The following is a 17,378-nucleotide window of genomic DNA, read 5'->3' as shown; positions in this document are numbered from 1 at the left end:
ATCCCATCACTGGGGACTTCTTACTAGTAGATTGTATTTGTTAACTATTCTCTCTTCTTTCCATTTTCTTACCATGCTCCACCGTGGGTGGGGCTATTCTTCCCTGCCCCACTAACTTACGCTAGCCAATGGAATATGTGTGGAAATGACAGTGTGCCAGTTCCAAACCAAGGCTTTAGAAACATGACAATTCTCCATGAGCCGTCTCGTGTTCCTTCTATTTGCAAAGAGAAGACCATGCTCCAGTTTAGCTACCTCCTTTGTTGCTTGGTTCTAGATTGCATGCATGTTCTTAAGATAATGACTCTCCTCCTAAGCAACTTCCAAGCTATTTTATTAAATAAAGGCAATTCCAATACCTCCCCAACTCTCAATCCATAATACAGTTAAGATAACGTACTATTGACTGGGCGCTGTGCTCACACCTATGTAATCCCAGCACTTTATGAGGCCAAGACAGGTGGATCACCTGAGGTTAGAAGTTCATTTGACCAGCCTGGCCAACATGGTGAAACTCTGTCTCTACTAAAAATACAAAAATTAGTCGGGCGTGGTGGTGCACACCTGTAATCTCAGTTACTTGTTGGGCTGAGGCAGGAGAATTCCATGAACCTAGGAGGCAGAGGTTGCAGTGAGCCAAGATTGCACCATTCCACTCCATCCTGAGTGACAGAGCAAGACTCCGTCTCAAAAAACAAAACAAAACAAAACAAAACAAAAAACAAAACATTTTTATCTCACGATAGCAAAACTTTTGGAAATAAGCAGTATTTTTTCTTACCCTATTCTGAGAAGCAATAAATAGTTTTAAGTCATTATATTATGTCTGTACAATGTAATATTATGCTGCTATTAAAATTACATTTATGGATGGCTTAAAATTAAGGTGAGGAGAATGCTCATTTAATTCAATGTAATTTAATTAAATATTTGCTCCAAAAAGGATTTAAGGTAGTGGGACTTACAAGACTGTACAAAAAAGAAATATCCAAAAAGATACAAATTATAAATATAAGGCCAGGCATGGTGGCTAATGCTTATAATCCCAGCACTTTTGGAGGCCATGGCGGGCGGATCACCTGAGGTCAGGAGTTTGTGACCAGCCTGGCCAACATGGTGAAACCCCATCTCTGCTAAAAATACAAAATTAGCCGGGCATGGTGGCAGGTGCCTGTAATCCCAGCTACTTAGGAGGCTGAGGCAGAATAGCTTGAACCCGGGAGGTGGAGGTTGCAGTGAGCAGAGGTGGTGCCACTGCACGCCAGCCTGAGTGACAAGAGCGAAGCTCCATCTCGAAAAAAAAAAAGATACAAATTAGGCACAGTGGCTCACACCTGTAATCCTAGCACTTTGGGAGGCCGAGGCAGGAGGATCACTTGAGGACAGGAGTTCAAAACCAACCTGGGCAACATGGTGAGACCCTGCCTCTACAAAAAACAAATAAATAAAACAATTAGCTGGGTGTGGTGGCACAAGCCTGCTGTCCTAGCTTTTCAGGATGCTGAGGTGGGAGGATCACTTGAGCCTGGAAGGTCAAGACTGCAGCAAGCCATGATCGTGTCACTGCACTCCAGCCTGGGCGACAGAGCGAGACCCTGTCTCATATACACAAAAATTACACGTACATGAATTACAAGAACATTATTGGTTGCCTACTAATTAATACCATCTCCTCCCTTCCTCTTTCCTAACAGAAAGGACAAAATAGCAGGCCAGGCGCAATGGCTCACGCCTGTAATCCCAGCACTTTCGGAGGCCAAGGCGGGTGGATCACTTAAAGTCGGGAGTTCGAGACCAGCCTGGCCAACATAGTGAAATCTTGTCTCTACTAAAAATACAAACATTAGCCAGGTGTGGTGGCAGGCACCTATAATCCCAGCTACTCTGGAGGCTGAGGCAGGAGAATCTCTTGAACCCGGGAGGCAGAGGTTGCAGTGGCTGAGATTGCACCATTGCACTCCAGCCAGGGCAACAAGAGCAAGACTCTGTCTCAAACAACAACAACAACAAAAACCCAAAATAGCAATGATAGTAATCATGTTCAAAAGGCAATCTCTGCTTCATTTGTATGAATATATGAAACTTCTTAGATCTGTTGGGACTAACCAAAGAAAATTATAGAGTCAGAAGAGAAAATCTTAAAACCGTATGCTAAACATAACTGTCAACATAATCCAAAGGAAAAACACAAAGAAAGATGTAAACCTTTGTAGATTACCCTCATGAAGATATCCTAGTTCATAGCACTGCATCAGGTTTTCATTTCTACATTTTTTCTCTTAGGGTACCTGTTTTTGTTGTTGTTGTTGTTGTTTGTTTGTTTTTAATTCTCTACTTATTTCCCTCACCTTGGTCTTCCAAAGTGCTGGGATTACAGGTGTGAGCCACCGCACCTGGCCGCCATGTATTTAATAACGATGATAATACCCTGTATCATTGATGCTATGATGCACATTTAATGTCTCTGAAATCAGGAGATGTTGGCCAATTGCTCATATGTAGACTGAGTCATAGCAGTTCATGGTGTCATCGCTTCGACTGAGCTTTGTGCAATTTTGGAACTACATGTGTTATTTTAAATTACTATTAAATATATCTCCAAATAGATTACCCTATAATTTGGCATTAAAAAGTTTTTATGTGCACAGAAAGACATGGAAACAGCAGTGCAATGTAAGATACAAATCTATGTCTAAATAAGTTTAAAAGAGCTGTTTCTCTAAGTATACAAAACAAATCTAAGCAATTAGAAACCATTGTCTTTAATTTCAGCATTTCTTTTCTTAACATAATAAATAAAATATTGATTTTACAATTGCTGGCAGCTTAGATTTGATAGAATATGATAATGGTTAATAATAGCAGCTAAGCTTTATTAAATGTACTGTTTGCTAAATGTTTTTCATTTCCCTTGACATATTTGTATATCTTATCTCGGCGGTCTGGGATGCCTTTGTTTCTGGAAAAACTCATTCTTTCAAAGCCGCATTAGAAATAGTTTCCTTTTTCTTTTCTCTTTTTTTTTTTTTTGAGACAGAGTCTCGCTCTTTTGCCCAGGCTGGAGTACAGTGGCCCGATCTCGGCGCACTGCAGCCGCTGCCACCTGGGTTCAAGCGATTCTCCTGCTTCAGCCTCCCGAGTAGCTAGGATTACAGGCACCCACCCCGACGCCCGGCTAGTTTTTGTATTTTTAGGAGAGACAGGGTTTCACCATGTTGGCCAGGCTGGTCTCGAATTCCCGACCTCAGGTGATCCGCCTGCCTCGGCCTTCCAAAGTGCTGGGATTATAGGGGTGAGCCACCGCGCCCAGCGTTTTTTTTTTTTTTGGAGACAGGGTCTCCCTCTGTTGCCCAGGCTGGAGTGCAGTGGCTCGATCTCGGCTCACTGCAACCTCCACATCCCAGGCCCAAGCGATTTTCCCACCTCAGCATCCAGAGTAGCCGGGAGTTCAGGCGTGGGCCACCATCATGCCCAGCTAAATTTTGTATTTTTTAAGTAGATTTTGCCATGTTGCCCAGGCTGGTCTCAAAACTTCTGAACTAGGTGATCCGCCCGCCTCGGCCTCTCAAAGTGCTGGGATTATAGGCGGGAGCCACCACTCCCAGTTTCCTCTAATTTTAGGAAAGCCTTCCCTGAGGCACTCTGAAGAAATTAGGTCTGTTTGAACCACATTCATTCCCGTTACCCAGCACATTTCAGTTGCACTGTCACCATCAGTTTGGGTGTCTGTCTTCTCAGATTGTAGGACCTTGAGGATAAATACTATCTTTTGTTTATTTTTGGGTCCTCTGTATCCACCTCAGCCTCCTGCTTTTTTTTTTTTTTTTAAACTATCCCACATTAATTCTTTTTTTTTTTTTTTTTTTTGATACGGAGTCTCGCTCTGTCGCCCAGGCTGGAGTGCAGTGGCGCGATCTCGGCTCACTGCAACCTCCGCTTCCCATGTTCAAGTGATTCTTCTGCCTCAACCTCCCAAGAAGCTGGGATTACAGGCGTGTGCCACCATGCCCTAATTTTTGTATTTTTAGTAGAGATGGGGTTTCCCCATGTTGGCCAGGCTGGTCTCGAACTCCTGACCTCAAGTGATCCACCCGCCTCCGCCTCCCAGAGTATTGGGATTACGGGCATGAGGCACCGCGCCTGGCCCACATAAATTCTTTTGAAAGACCAAAATAATGAACAGCTAGTTTCATGTAGGTTGTAAAACTTGACCTTGGATTTACTGACACTAACATGTGCACTACACCTTACAGTCCGTAAAATATTCCTGCATTATTTCACTCCATTGTCACATCTTTGTCAGGTTAGTTATTATAAATGCATTTGTAGTTGAGCCATTTGCTCAAGAACCAGAGCTGTAGTCTGTAGCTTTGTTGCTTTATCCTTGGTCTCAGAAGTCTTCTACTGTACTATAGCTATCAGAGCAGGGATTGATGCCTTAAAGGATGGCAGCTTTTGCAAAACTGGAATAAGGAAGTATGGAAAGGCACCCCAAAACAAGAGAGGTGGCGCACAGCTTGAACAAAGGCAGTGCTCAGGAAACCTACAAACAGCATCGTGTACAGCAAAGGATGATGGGAAAGTCAGCCGAGCCTCTGAGTTTTTTCACGAGTCGTAAACCCCTTACAGGGCTCCGGGTTTTGCCTCTAGCTCTGCAGCGCCCCGCCTCTGCCCTTTAACCTGTACTTCCTCCCTCCCTCCCTTCGCGCTGCACCGCGCTAGTCTCTTAGCCACTCCGAGGCCACCAGCCAGCCTCCCAAAGCTCCCATTGGGTTGCCCACCCTTTCAGTCTCGGCTCCTCCCGCCAGAGGCCCCGCCTCCCACAAGCGAAGCTCTTGTTTCCGTTCTTCCGGCGTAGGAGGCGTAGGCCGCCAAATCATTCCGTACAGTGGCGAGGCAGTCGAGCAACAGGAAGCGGTCGCTCTTTCCCCAAACCCCACTGCCTTGTGGGATCTCGACAAGTCATCCACCCACCTCCGAGCCTAGACAAGTTTTCTGGATCCGTCCATCCCCGCCTCCCTCCTAGTGTACGGAAGCTGAGAGGGCCCGCGGGCAGGCATGGCGGCGCACCTTAAGAAGCGGGTTTATGAGGAATTCACGAAAGTGGTTCAGGTAAGCTCTGGCGGGAAAGATCCAGAACCGATCCGGACCAGGGTAGATTATCCAAATCCCAGGCACTTTGCCGGAACAGAAGAGGCTCCATACGCCCGTGTTAAGTGCTGACTTGTTGATAATCTCTGATATTGCAAGTTAGTGGGCGTGTTAGTTTGCAGCCGCTGTTGTCATTAATATGTGAATTCTGACAGGATTTAAAAAAAATTATTAGGAGAAACAGTGTTTCTTAATTTGCGAAACTGTCTTATCCGTTATCTCATTTTATTCTCTCACACAACTTTGCTCCATCGCGTTACATTAGCATCCTCGTTTTCCAGATGTGGACATTGAGCCTTCCAGAGGGGTACGAGGATACAGCCAGTTAGTAGCAGAGCCCCTTCTAGCCTCCCCGCCCCCCCGTTCCAAAAAAAACCTCCCAGGGACCAGTTGGAATATACACAAGGTTCTAAGGGGCTGAAAGAATGGTCTATAGAATTCCTTCAGGCGCAGTCTATGCAGGCGGGGGTCACAGACTTCATAGGGGAAGAGCTCTCTGTTGGTAGAACAGCTCACCTAGGAAGGAGGGCAGTACCTTCCTCACCATGAAGTTGTGACAGGTGGGCAGAGCCCCTGTCAGGAGTCAGTGATGCTCCATGTGTCTCCACGTAGATGTTGCCAGGGTTAATCCTAAATCATCCTAATGTCCTATTTCTCAGATTTTAATGTGTATAATAATCACCTGGTGACGTTGTTCAAATGTCGATTCTATTTGATAAGTCAAGCAGAGGAGGTGAGGCAAGATTCTGCATTCCTGACATGTCCCCAAATTCACGCCAGTGCATCGGTTGCATTCTTAGATCCTTAGACTTGTAGAGTGGCAAGGCTTAGAGCATCCAGCAGGATACTGATCCTTAAACATTACATTGAGTCATTCATCCAGCATTAAAATATGTTAATACATAATACAAAATATGTCGATACATAATATAAAATTTACAATTTTAACAATTCTAAGTGTAAAGTTCAGTGGCATTAAGAACATTAGCACTGTTGCACAATGTAATTTCCTTTCTTCCCGACATTCTGTTGTTCCCATTTCCCAAGACTGCTCAGCCCTCTTCCACCCATCCTCACATGACCAGATATGCCATGTGTTCTTGTGTTTGCAAATCTCCAAACTCTTGCACTGGTTGTCTCTTTTACACAGAATACATGCCAATCTTCCCTTTCTTTTTGTTCTCCACCCAGTGGACTTAACATTTGTGCTTCAAGACCCAACTGAAACCTCAGCAAGAGCTTAGTCTCTTCTTCACCTGTTTCTGTAGCATTGTGTGGTACTAATCTATTTGTACTTTTCGTTGAATGCTACTGTAATTACCGGTGTACCTATCTTCCCACCAGTCGGAGGTCCTTGATGGCAGAGCTAATGCCTGGCTCATCTCCGTAACCTGGAGATGGACAATAGGGCCTGGCTCACTAAAGTGTTATTGGTGGTTGAATGATAGTTGATATTGGTTGTCCTCTCCTTTATATAATACTTAGGGAAAAAAAATCCTAGCTTTTGACCTAACTACAGCTTCGATAAGACTGAAAACTGAGTTTGAGAGGACTAGGATAGAAATGGCTAAGAATTTTAAGGGAAGAGCTAATTTCTTCACTTAATTTTTCATCAGTTGTTAACATAAAGTGATTAAATGAGATCTTAGTGCTTCTGTTCTTTTTTCTCCGCTGAAAAGATGAGGAGGGAAAACTGATATGTGCCTAGCACTTATGTATATGTATAATAAAGTTACATTTAATAACCGATTTATCGAATAGCTCTGTGATAATAAAGTATTGGTATGCCCTCCTATAGAAGAAGGCCTTCCCCAGCTAGTAAGTTGTTATTGAATACAAATTCCTCTGACTCCAAAGTCCTTATTCTTTTTATCATGTCATACTGTGTTCTTGTCTAGAATAATTCTAGTCTCTTTTCTATAGAAATGTGAATTTGTAAGGAGGTGATTGCTCAGTACATAAAAATGCACTATTAGGTGATAAGGAAATTTATTTTATTTTGTTATTATTTTTTAATAGAGACAGGGCTTCACCATGTTGCCCAGGCTGGTCTCGAACTCCTGGGCTCAAGGGATCCTCCTGCCTCAACCTCCCAAAGTGCTAGGATTTCAGGTGTAAGCCACTATGCCCATCAGATATTTGTTTCCTTTTCTTTTGTTTTGAGATGGAGTTTCGCTCTTTTCGTCCAAACTGGTGTGCAGTTGCGCAATCCTAGCTCACTGCAACTTCTGCCTCCTGGGTTCATGCAATCCTCAGCCTCCTGCATAGCTGGGATTGCAGGCATACACCACCACCGCCAGCTAATTTTTGTGTTTTTAGTAGAGACAGGGTTTTGCCATGTTGGCCAGGCTGGTCTTGAATTCCTGGCCTCAAGTGATCCGCCTGCCTCAGCCTCTCAAAGTGCTGGGATTACAGGCGTGAGCCACCACGCCCTGTCTGATATTTGTTTTCTAATAAAGAATGGACTTTGGGAGACTGAAGCAGAGGGATCACTTGAGGCCAGGAGTTCGAAACCAGCCTGGGTAACATGGCAAAACCTATCTCTACTAAAAATACAAAAATTAGCCATGTGTGGTGGCAAACACCTGTAATCCCAGCTAGTTGGGAGTCAGGGAGGTGAATCACTTGAACGTGGTAGGTGGAGGTGGCACAAACCTATAATCCCAGCATGTTGGGTGTCAGTCAGAGAATTGTTTGAACCTGGGAGGTGGAGATTGCAGCAAGTCAAGATTGCACAATTGCACTCCTGCCTGGGTGACAGTGTCTTGCTCTGTCTCAAAAAAATGGAGTAGATCCTTTGTGTGACCTCTAAACCCAAAGGCTACCACAATCCTCAGCGATAGGTAGAGCAAAATGTTAGTGTAAGGCTCGGCACCGTGGCTCATGCTTGTAATCCCAGCACTTTGGGAGGCTGAGGTGCGAGGATTGCTTGAGCCCAGGAGTTAGAGACCAGCCTGGGCCACATAGAGAGACCCCATCTCTAAGAAAAAAAAAAAAGTATACCTATTTTACAGAGACATAAACTGAGACTTGGAGAAATTAAATGACTTGCCTAAAGTCATAGGAGCTGGTAAAGACAAAATTGAGACTCACGGCCTTGTCACCAACCCGGTACTCTTTCTAGTTTATAATACTATATTTTCCTAAGTATCAGCTAAATATATTATTTGGTATAATGAAAAATTATTTCCACCAAATGAGGCAAAGTTAAATGTGCAGAGTCTGTGTTTTCAGTTTTCTCTACCCCTTGCAGCCACAGGAGGAAATTGCTACTAAGAAACTCCGACTAACAAAACCAAGTAAATCTGCAGCACTCCACATAGATCTGTGTAAAGCTACCTCCCCAGCAGATGCCTTGCAATACCTGCTCCAGTTTGCCAGGAAGCCTGTCGAGGCAGAAAGCGTAGAGGGAGTAGTCAGGATTCTCTTGGAACATTATTACAAGGTAAGAAAATCTTGAGGATCTGATGAGAGTATATCATGGGAGTTGTATCATGTCTGCAGAATGGTTAATATTACAAATAAATAAGGTATTCATTAGCAAGCTTTTATTGAGTGTCTTCCATGTGCTAGGTACTATGGATACCGAGATAAAAAAGATACAGATCTTGACCTCAGAAAGTTACAGTATAGTAGATGGAAACAAGACATGTCAATGATGAGGTGCATCATACTTGCTGAAGTTACTGTGAGTGCAGTATGTGCAGAGTACAGTGGAAGCACAAAAGAGGAGTTAGTATCAATCATGACCCATTCATCTCTGGAATGTGGTCCTGCTGTTCCTTTCCTAGTTCATGGCCCTCATATCTAATTGCAGTAGCCCTCTTTTTTAATTAAAAATACATTTTTTTTTTTTTTTTTGTGGAGACAGAGTCTCGCTCTGTTGCCCATGCTAGAGTGCAGTGGTGCAATCTTGGCTCACCGCAACCTGTGCCTCCTGGGTTCAAGCGATTCTCCTGCCTCAGCCTCCTTAGTAGCTGGGATTACAGGCACGTGCCACCACGCCCTGCTAATTTTTGTATTTTTAGTAGAGATGGGGTTTTGCCATATTGGCCAGGCTGGTCTTGAACTCCTGACCTTAAGTGATCTGGCCACCTTGGCCTCCCAAAGTGTTAGGATTACAGGCGTGAGCCACTGCGCCTGGCCAAAAAAATTGTTTTTGAGACAGAGGCTCACTGTCACCCAGCCTAGAGTTTAGTGGCACGGTCATAGGTCACTGTAGCCTGGAACTCCTGGGCTTAAGTGATTCTCCTGGCTCAGCCTTTTAAGTAGGTGGGACTACGGACGTGCCACTACTCCAGGCTAAGTTTTGCATTTTTTTTTTTTTTTTTTTGAGACTTGGTCTGTCACCCAGGCTGGAGTGTAGTGGCACAGTCTTGGCTCACTGCAACCTCCGTCTCTTTGGTTTAAGTGATTCTTCTGCCTCAGCCTCCAGAGTGGCTAGGACCACAGGTGTGCGACACCACACCCAGCTAATTTTTTTTTGTATTTTTAGTAGAGATGGGGTTTTGCTATGTTGGCCAGGCTGGTCTTGTACTCCTGACCTCAAGTGATCCATGCACCCTGGCCTCCCAAAGTGCTGGGATTACAAGCGTGAGCTACCATGCCCAGCCCAAAAATCATTATTATTATTATTACTATTATTATTTTTGAGACGGGGTCTTGCTTTCTCACCCAGGCGGGAGTGCAGTGGTGCTATCACGGCTCACTGTACCCTCGACCTCCGAGGCTCAATTGATCCTCCTGCCTCAGCCTTCTGAGTAGCTGGGACTACAGTCATGTGCAGCATGCCTGGCTAATTTTTGTATTTTTTTTTGTAGAGACAGGGCTTTGCTATGTTGCACAGGCTGATCTTGAATTCCTGGGCTCAAGCAATCCACCCGCCTTGGGCTCCCGAATTGCTGAGATTACAGGTGTGAACCACCACACCCAGCCCCCAAATTGTTAAGCTTATGGAAAAGTAGATAAAATACTATAGTGACCTACCAAATATCCATTCCTAGAATTTAACAGTTATTAGTATTTTGCCAAATTTGCTCTATTTTTTCGCTGAATTTTATTTTGTTATTATTTTTTTTGAGATGAGTCTCACTCTGTTGCCCAGGCTGGAGTGTACTAGCACTCCTGGGTTCAAGCAATTCTCCTGCCTCAGCCTCCCAAGTAGCTGGGACTACAGGCGTGCGCCATCATGCCCAGCTAATTTTGTATTTTTAGTAGAGATGGGGTTTCACCATGTTGGCCAGGCTAGTCTTGAATTTCAGACCTCAGGTGATCCACCTGCCTCAGCCTCCCAAAGTGCTGGGATTACAGGCATGAGCCACCGTGCCCAGCCTTGTTTTGTTGAATTTTTAAAAAGATATGTCATTTTTCTCTAATTATTTCATTACATATCTATTAAAAAGGGATATCTTTTTGTTGTTTTCTTTTTTTTTCTCACTGCTATGAGAACGTAGAGGGACTTTTTATTTTTTAACATAGCCACCTAACCATAATGAATAAAGTTAAGTAATTCTTTAATGTCATCTAAAAATTAGTTGATATTTAGATTTCTCTAGTTGTTCTCCCAATATCTTTTTATAGTTGATGTATTCAAATCAAAATGCAAACCAGGTCCCCACATGGCATTTAGTCTTTTTAAAAAATCTACAACAGTTACTATTTTGGTGACATTGATTTGATAAACTGAGACACTTCTTTTGTAAAATGTCTTGTTTTCTGAATTCATTTACTTTGAGGATTAACTTGTTCCTCTGTTCACTGTATTTACTATGAACTGAAAGTTAGATCTATAGGCTTTGTTAGATTTAAGTTAAGCATATCTTTGACAATTTTAAGACTGTTATAAATGGTGACTTGTACTTCATATTGCAACTATCAGCATGCAAATGTCACCGTTACATTGAGGTCTTCCTTTACCCTTCTGTTTCATATCGAAACTGCCTATCCCCGCCCCGCACTTCCTAGTCCCCTTCCTTGATTTTGTTTTCTCCATAGTAATTACCATCTTCTAATATTCTGTATAATTTCTTGTTAATTATGTTCCTTGTCCATTTCCCCCATGCAGGAACATAAGCTTCCCTTGAGCAGGGATTTTTATGTTTTTTAATTGTTGTTTCTACAGAATCAAGAACAGTGCCTCGTAAAATAAATATTTGTTGAATGAATAAATGAATTAATTGATGCTTTTGTGATACATTTTACTCAACAAATATATATCAGACTTTGTTCTGGGCACTGGACAGTGTCCTGTTAGCACAATTGTTAAGTCTTATGCGTTGCAATTGTTAAGTCTTATGCGTTGCAATTGTTTGCCATATGTGTCTATCTCCTTCAGACTTTGAGCTCCTTAAATTCAGAGGCTGCAGATCCATTAATCTCTATCACAGTGCCTGTCAGGTTCCTAGGAACATTGAAGGGACATTATAACTGTTACACTTATGTTTTACATGAATAAAATCAGGCTTTCTTTTTTTGTTGTTCTTTCTTTTCTTTAAAAAATTTTTTAAAAAATCATATCTATCTATCTAGAGACTGGGTTATGAGACTGGCTAATTTTTGTATTTTTGATAGAGATGGGGGTTTCACCATGTTGCCAAGGCTGGTCTCAAACTCCTGGGCTCAAGCGATTCACCTGACTCAGCCTTCCAAAGTGCTGGGATTACAGGCATGAACCACTGTGCCTGGCATCTTTTTGAGTGTTGCTCTGTTGCCCAGTCTAGAGTGCAATAGTGTGATCACTGCTCACTGCAGTCTGGACTCCCAGGCTCAAGCCATCCTCCCACCTCAGCCTCCTGAAGAGCTGGGACCACAGGCACATGCCACCACTCCCAGCTAATTTTTTATTTTTAATTTTTTTTGTAGAGATGGAGTCTCTCTGTGTTGCCCAGGCTGGTCTCGAATTCCTGAGCTCAAGCAACCCTCCTGCTTGGCCCTCCCAAAGGATTGGGATTACAGGCGTGAGCCACCACATCTGACCAAAATCAGGATTTCTGTTCTCAAGAAGTTTTCAATCTCTCAGTGATATATTTTCCGTTAGTCTTTTTCTTAGCAATATCTACCATTATTATTATATTAAAGCTCTATTACCAGTAATCATCTATAATAATACTTCTTAGAGCAGTTAACATTATATTGCTTGTTAGAGTTTGTAAAGCACTTTCCATATGTAATATTTTATTTAATCCTGATGACAGCAACATTGTTATCTCTAAATTCCAGATATGGAACTAAGCTTAGAGCTGTTTACCCAGCTAGTCACCCAGCTAGTAAATGGAAGGTATGGATTTGAACTTGGGTTTTTTTTTTTAAAAACCTTTTGTTATGGAACATTTCAGATACATACTATGTAAGTAAAGAGAATAGTTTAATTAATTCCCATGTACCTATTACCTGGCTTCAAAAATTATCATTTTGTGGCCAAACTTGTTTCATTTTCCCTCTTCCCCAATCCACTTCTACTTCTTTACCCTCACCTTCTCCACCAGATTCTTATGAAAATAAATTCCTGGCATCATATTATTTTAATCATAAATTTTGGTTTATATCTTTAAGTGGTGAAGACTCTTTTTTTATTATTATACTTTAAGTTCTAGGGCACATGTGCACAACGTGCAGGTTTGTTACATAGGTATACGTGTGCCATGTTGGCTTGCTGCACCCATTAACTCATCATTTACATTAGGTATTTCTCATAATGCTATCCCTCCCCCAGCCCCCCCACTCCCCAACAGGCCCCAGTGTGTGATGTTTCCCGCCCTGTGTCCGAGTGTTCTCACTGTTCAGTTCCCACCTATGAGTGAGAACATGCGGTGTTTGGTTTTCTGTCCTTGTGATAGTTTGCTGAGAATGATGGTTTTCAGCTTCATCCATTTCCCTGCGAAGGACATAAACTCATCGTTTTTTATGGCTGCATAGTATTCCATGGTGTATATGTGCCACATTTTCTTAATCCAGTCTATTGTTGGTGGACATTTGGGTTACTTCCAAGTCTTTGCTCTTGTGAATACTGCCGCAATAAACATACGTGCACATGTATCTTTATAGTAGCATGATTTATAAACCTTTGGGTATATACCCAGTAATGGGATGGCTGGGTCAAATGGTATTTCTAGTTCTAGATCCTTGAGGAATTGCCACACTGTCTTCCACAATGGTTGAACTAATTTACACTCCCACCAACAGTGTAAAAGTGTTCCTGTTTCTCCACATCCTCTCCAGCATCTGTTGTTTCCTGACTTTTTAATGATTGCCATTCTAACTGGTGTGAGATGGTATCTCATTGTGGTTTTGATTTGCATTTCTCTGATGACCAGTGATGGTGAGCATTTTTTCATGTGTCTGTTGGCTGCATAACTGTGGTGAAGACTCTTAAAAAACATAATCTTTTGTCATATCTAAAAGCAAAATTTAACTCAGGTGTTCTGATGTCAGATCTCAAGCACTTTAACCAGTCCATGCTGCATGCATTGATCAAGTGGACCCTAGCTCCTAAGGAAATGAGGAAGGATGCCAGATGGAACTAGTTCTAGATTGGTGACCATAGTGTTTTTTACCCTTTCTTCTGTTCTATCCAGAAATGTGGTATTTTATGTTAATATTTTAGTGGATAAAACTACTCTGGCTTCTGCTTTTTCCTATTTTTTTTTTTTTTTTGTGATCAGGCATTAGTATCTGAACTTATTTCACATGATTGATTCTTCACTTACGCTACTGTGCTAGTAGCTATGGAGGATGCAGAGCTGTGAGACATGTTCTTTGTCCCTTGGGGCTAACAGTGTAGTTAGCAGACCATATATGTAGTATGTAAATAGTAAGTGCTAAAGTTTTCCATTTGCTTATTTTTTCATTTGCTCAGCATGTCTGAATACTTACTCTGTGCCAGGCTTTGTGCTTCATGTTGGTAATAGAGATGTATGTGATGTAATCCCTGATCTGAGTCTTGAGTAAATAAGAAATGAATTAATAACAATACAGTGTTTCAGGTCTTCTGAAATCTGGGGTAGGTTATGATATGGCCTCAAAGAAGGGGGTAATTAATTATTGGAAGCAGGGATCCAGAAATGCATTATAAAATGGTAGCGATGCTTGAGAAAAGTCCTAGAAATAGATTTTGGCAAGTTGGAAGATGGGGGAAAGACATTTTAGTTGTGAGCAGCCATGAACATGGGCTTGGAGATGTGAGACAGGCTATCACATTAGAAGAAATGCAACTAGTTTGGCTGGTGCAGATTTTAGGTTGGGAGCTCATCAAGAGATAAGACCAGAAGATTTGGAAGGGATCTGATTCTAAAGGGCCTTGTATTCTACCTTGTCAGTTTTTGTTTTAGAAATGTCACTCTGAGGGGAAGTATGGAGGATAAACGAATTGGATGACTGGAGTTAGAGTGACCAATTAGAAGACTGTAAGTTTGGGGAAAGGTGATGAAAGCCTGAACCAGGACAGTTTTAATGGTCAGAAGAAACAATTATTAGGGATGTCTTCCCTGGAGGTAATTCTGTTTTTAGCTCAGGTGTGAAGGAGATTATTTATGTGTCATAGCAGAAGGAGTGCTAAGGGATTATTTCAGAAAGTAAAAGAACTTGAGTAAAGTATCCAAATATCCAAATGGGTAAGGAATGTCACTAGGTCAGATGCTCTCTTATCTCCTTTTTTTTTTTTTCATTTACTTTTATTTTCTTTCCCCCCCTTTTTTCCTTTTTTTTTTTTCCTATCAAGGTCTCACTCCAGGCTGGAGTACAGTGGTGCTATCATGGCTCACTGAAACCTCCACCTCCCAGGCTTATGCAATCCTCTCACCTCAGCCTCCTAAGTAGCTGGAACTATAGGCATGTGCCACCATGCCTGGCTAATCATTTCTTAATTGTGGTAACAATTAAAATTTATTATCTTAACCATTTTAAGTGTGCAGTTCATGTGTATTAAGTACATTCATATTGTTATGCAGCCATCACCATCATCCATCTCCAGAACTCTTTTCATCTTGTAAAACTGAAACTCTTTCCCCATTAAACAGTAATCCTCCATCACCCCCACCTCCAGCCCCTGGCAACCACCATTCTACCTTTTTTTTTTTTTTTTTAATTTTTTTATTTTTTGAGACAGAGTCTGACTCTGTCGCCCAGGCCGGAATGTGGTGGCGTGATCTCAGCTCACTGCAACTTTTGCCTCCTGTGTTCAGGTGATTCTCCTGCTTCAGCCTCCCGAGTAGCTGGGGCTATAGGCGTGCACCACCATGCCTGCCTAATTTTTGTATTTTTGGTAGAGACAGGGTTTTGCCGTGTTGGTCAGTCTGATCTCAAACTTCCTGACGTAGGGGGATCTGCCCACCTTGGCCTCCCAAGGTGTTGGGATTACAGATGTCAGCCACTGTGCCCGGTCTCATTCTACATTTTGTCTCCGTGATTTTAACTGCTCTAAGTACCTCATATAAGTGGAATTATACAGTATTTGTCTTTTTGTGCCTGGCTTTTTTCACTTAGCATAATATCCTCTAGGTTTATCCGTGTCTTAGGCTATGTCAGAATTTCCTTCTTTTTTAAGGCTAAATAATATTCCATTATGTGTATATACCATATTTTGCTTATCTATTCATTTGCCAATGGATACTTGCATTGCTTCCACATTTTAGCTATTGTGAATAATGCTGCTATGAACATATTTGTACAAATATTTCTTCAAGACCCTGCTTTAAATTTTTTTGAGTATATACCCAAAAGTGGAATTGCTGGATCATATCTAATTCTATTATTAATTTTTTGAGGAACCACCATACTGTTTTCCTACACTTGATCATAGCCAAAAGGCCCAGAAGCGATTTCCATCATACTGTTTTCCACAGTGGCTTTGCTGTTTTACATCCCCACCAGCAGGTCACAAAGATTCTAATTTCTCTACATCCTCGCCAACACTTGTTTTCTGTTTTTTGATGGTAGCCATCTTAACGAGTATGAGATGGTGTCTCATTGTAGTTTTGATTTGCATTTCTGTAATGATTAGTGATGTTGAGCCTCTTCATGTGTTTATTTGGCCATTTGTATATCTTCTTTGGAGAAATGTCTGTTCAAGTTCTTTGCCCAGTTTTGATTTGGGTTGTTTCTCTTGTTCAGTTTTGTAATTCTTAATATATTCTGATACTAATTTCAAATCAAGAATCTAACTTTACAACTTAAAGAACTAAAGAAGACTGGGGCATGGTGACTCACACATGTAATCCCAGCACTTTGGGAGGCCTAGGCAGGAGCCCAGGAGTTCAAAACCAAACCGGCAACGTAGTGAAACCCTGTCTCTATTATTTAACAAAACGAAACAAAACAAAACTAGAAAAAGAGCAAACTAAACCCAAACTTAGTAGAGGGAAGAAAATAATAAAGATTGAGGAACTGTTATTTGACTGCCTACTATATGCCCATTTTTGTGCTAGTAATTTTCCTCTCAGTAGCCCTCTGAGGTTATTACCCCCATTTCACAGATAAGGCTCAGAGAGGTTAATTGTTTAAGACCTACAGCTATTGTGTAGTGAATCCAGGCTTCACACCTACATCTGGCTAATTTCAAAGCTCTTTCTCTTTCTGCTTCACCTCACACCTTAAGGTAAGTTCCCAAGAAAGTGACTTTTCTAAAGTTATGTGCATAATAAGTGGCATAGCATGCCAGGATTTTAGATCTTCCAACGCTGTATCTATTGCCCCTTCTCCTGCTTTAGGCCTCCTCGTTGTGCCTGGTGACCTCCTTAGAAACTGAATATAGGAGGCGGGGAGTTGGTCTTATTTGAAAAGCACCTCATCCTTTGAGCACACACTTAAGTAATTTTGTCTTTAGTATGGAAAGATGATCTATTCTCAGCACTGGCTAGGTACTTTTTTTCCTCTCATTTCACATATATTTATTGATCTTTTCAGTGTCAGGTATTGTGCTATATTCTTGAGATATGGCAGTGAACAAGAGAGCATTCCTTTTTGTCTTTGGAGGAAATTTCTCACCACAGGAATTTTGGTGCCCATTAGAGACCACCTCCCTCTCTCTAAGCTAAAACAGCCAGACTATTTCTTAGTCAGTCTCCCCTGCAGCTGGGGCCCAGGCACAAGACTTATACTCAGATGGTCACACTTGCCTCCTCCAGACTTCTAATCAGGATCTGGTGATTCAAAAAAGCAGGTAGGGCTGAGCGCGGTGGCTCACACCTGTAATTCCAGCACTTTGGGAAACTGAGGCAGGAGGATTGCTTGAG

The 17,378-nt window shown here is 42.0% G+C and overlaps 1 protein-coding gene across 1 annotated transcript in view; it reads left to right on the top strand.

Moving 5' to 3' along the window:
- Nucleotides 1-4,859: 4,859 nt before the first annotated feature.
- Nucleotides 4,860-17,378, top strand: part of INTS4 (integrator complex subunit 4) — a 115,056-nt gene continuing 102,537 nt past the window's right edge. The window contains exons 1-2 of the mRNA XM_024255311.3: nucleotides 4,860-5,112; nucleotides 8,405-8,596. Coding sequence (XP_024111079.2) covers nucleotides 5,059-5,112; nucleotides 8,405-8,596 — 246 coding nt within the window. The 5' untranslated portion in view covers nucleotides 4,860-5,058. The remainder of the gene's footprint in view (nucleotides 5,113-8,404; nucleotides 8,597-17,378) is intronic.

Source organism: Pongo abelii, chromosome 9, assembly GCF_028885655.2.
Source record: "Pongo abelii isolate AG06213 chromosome 9, NHGRI_mPonAbe1-v2.0_pri, whole genome shotgun sequence".
NCBI classification, from domain to species: Eukaryota; Metazoa; Chordata; class Mammalia; order Primates; family Hominidae; genus Pongo; species Pongo abelii.
This window is presented reverse-complemented; position numbering and strand designations above follow the sequence as displayed.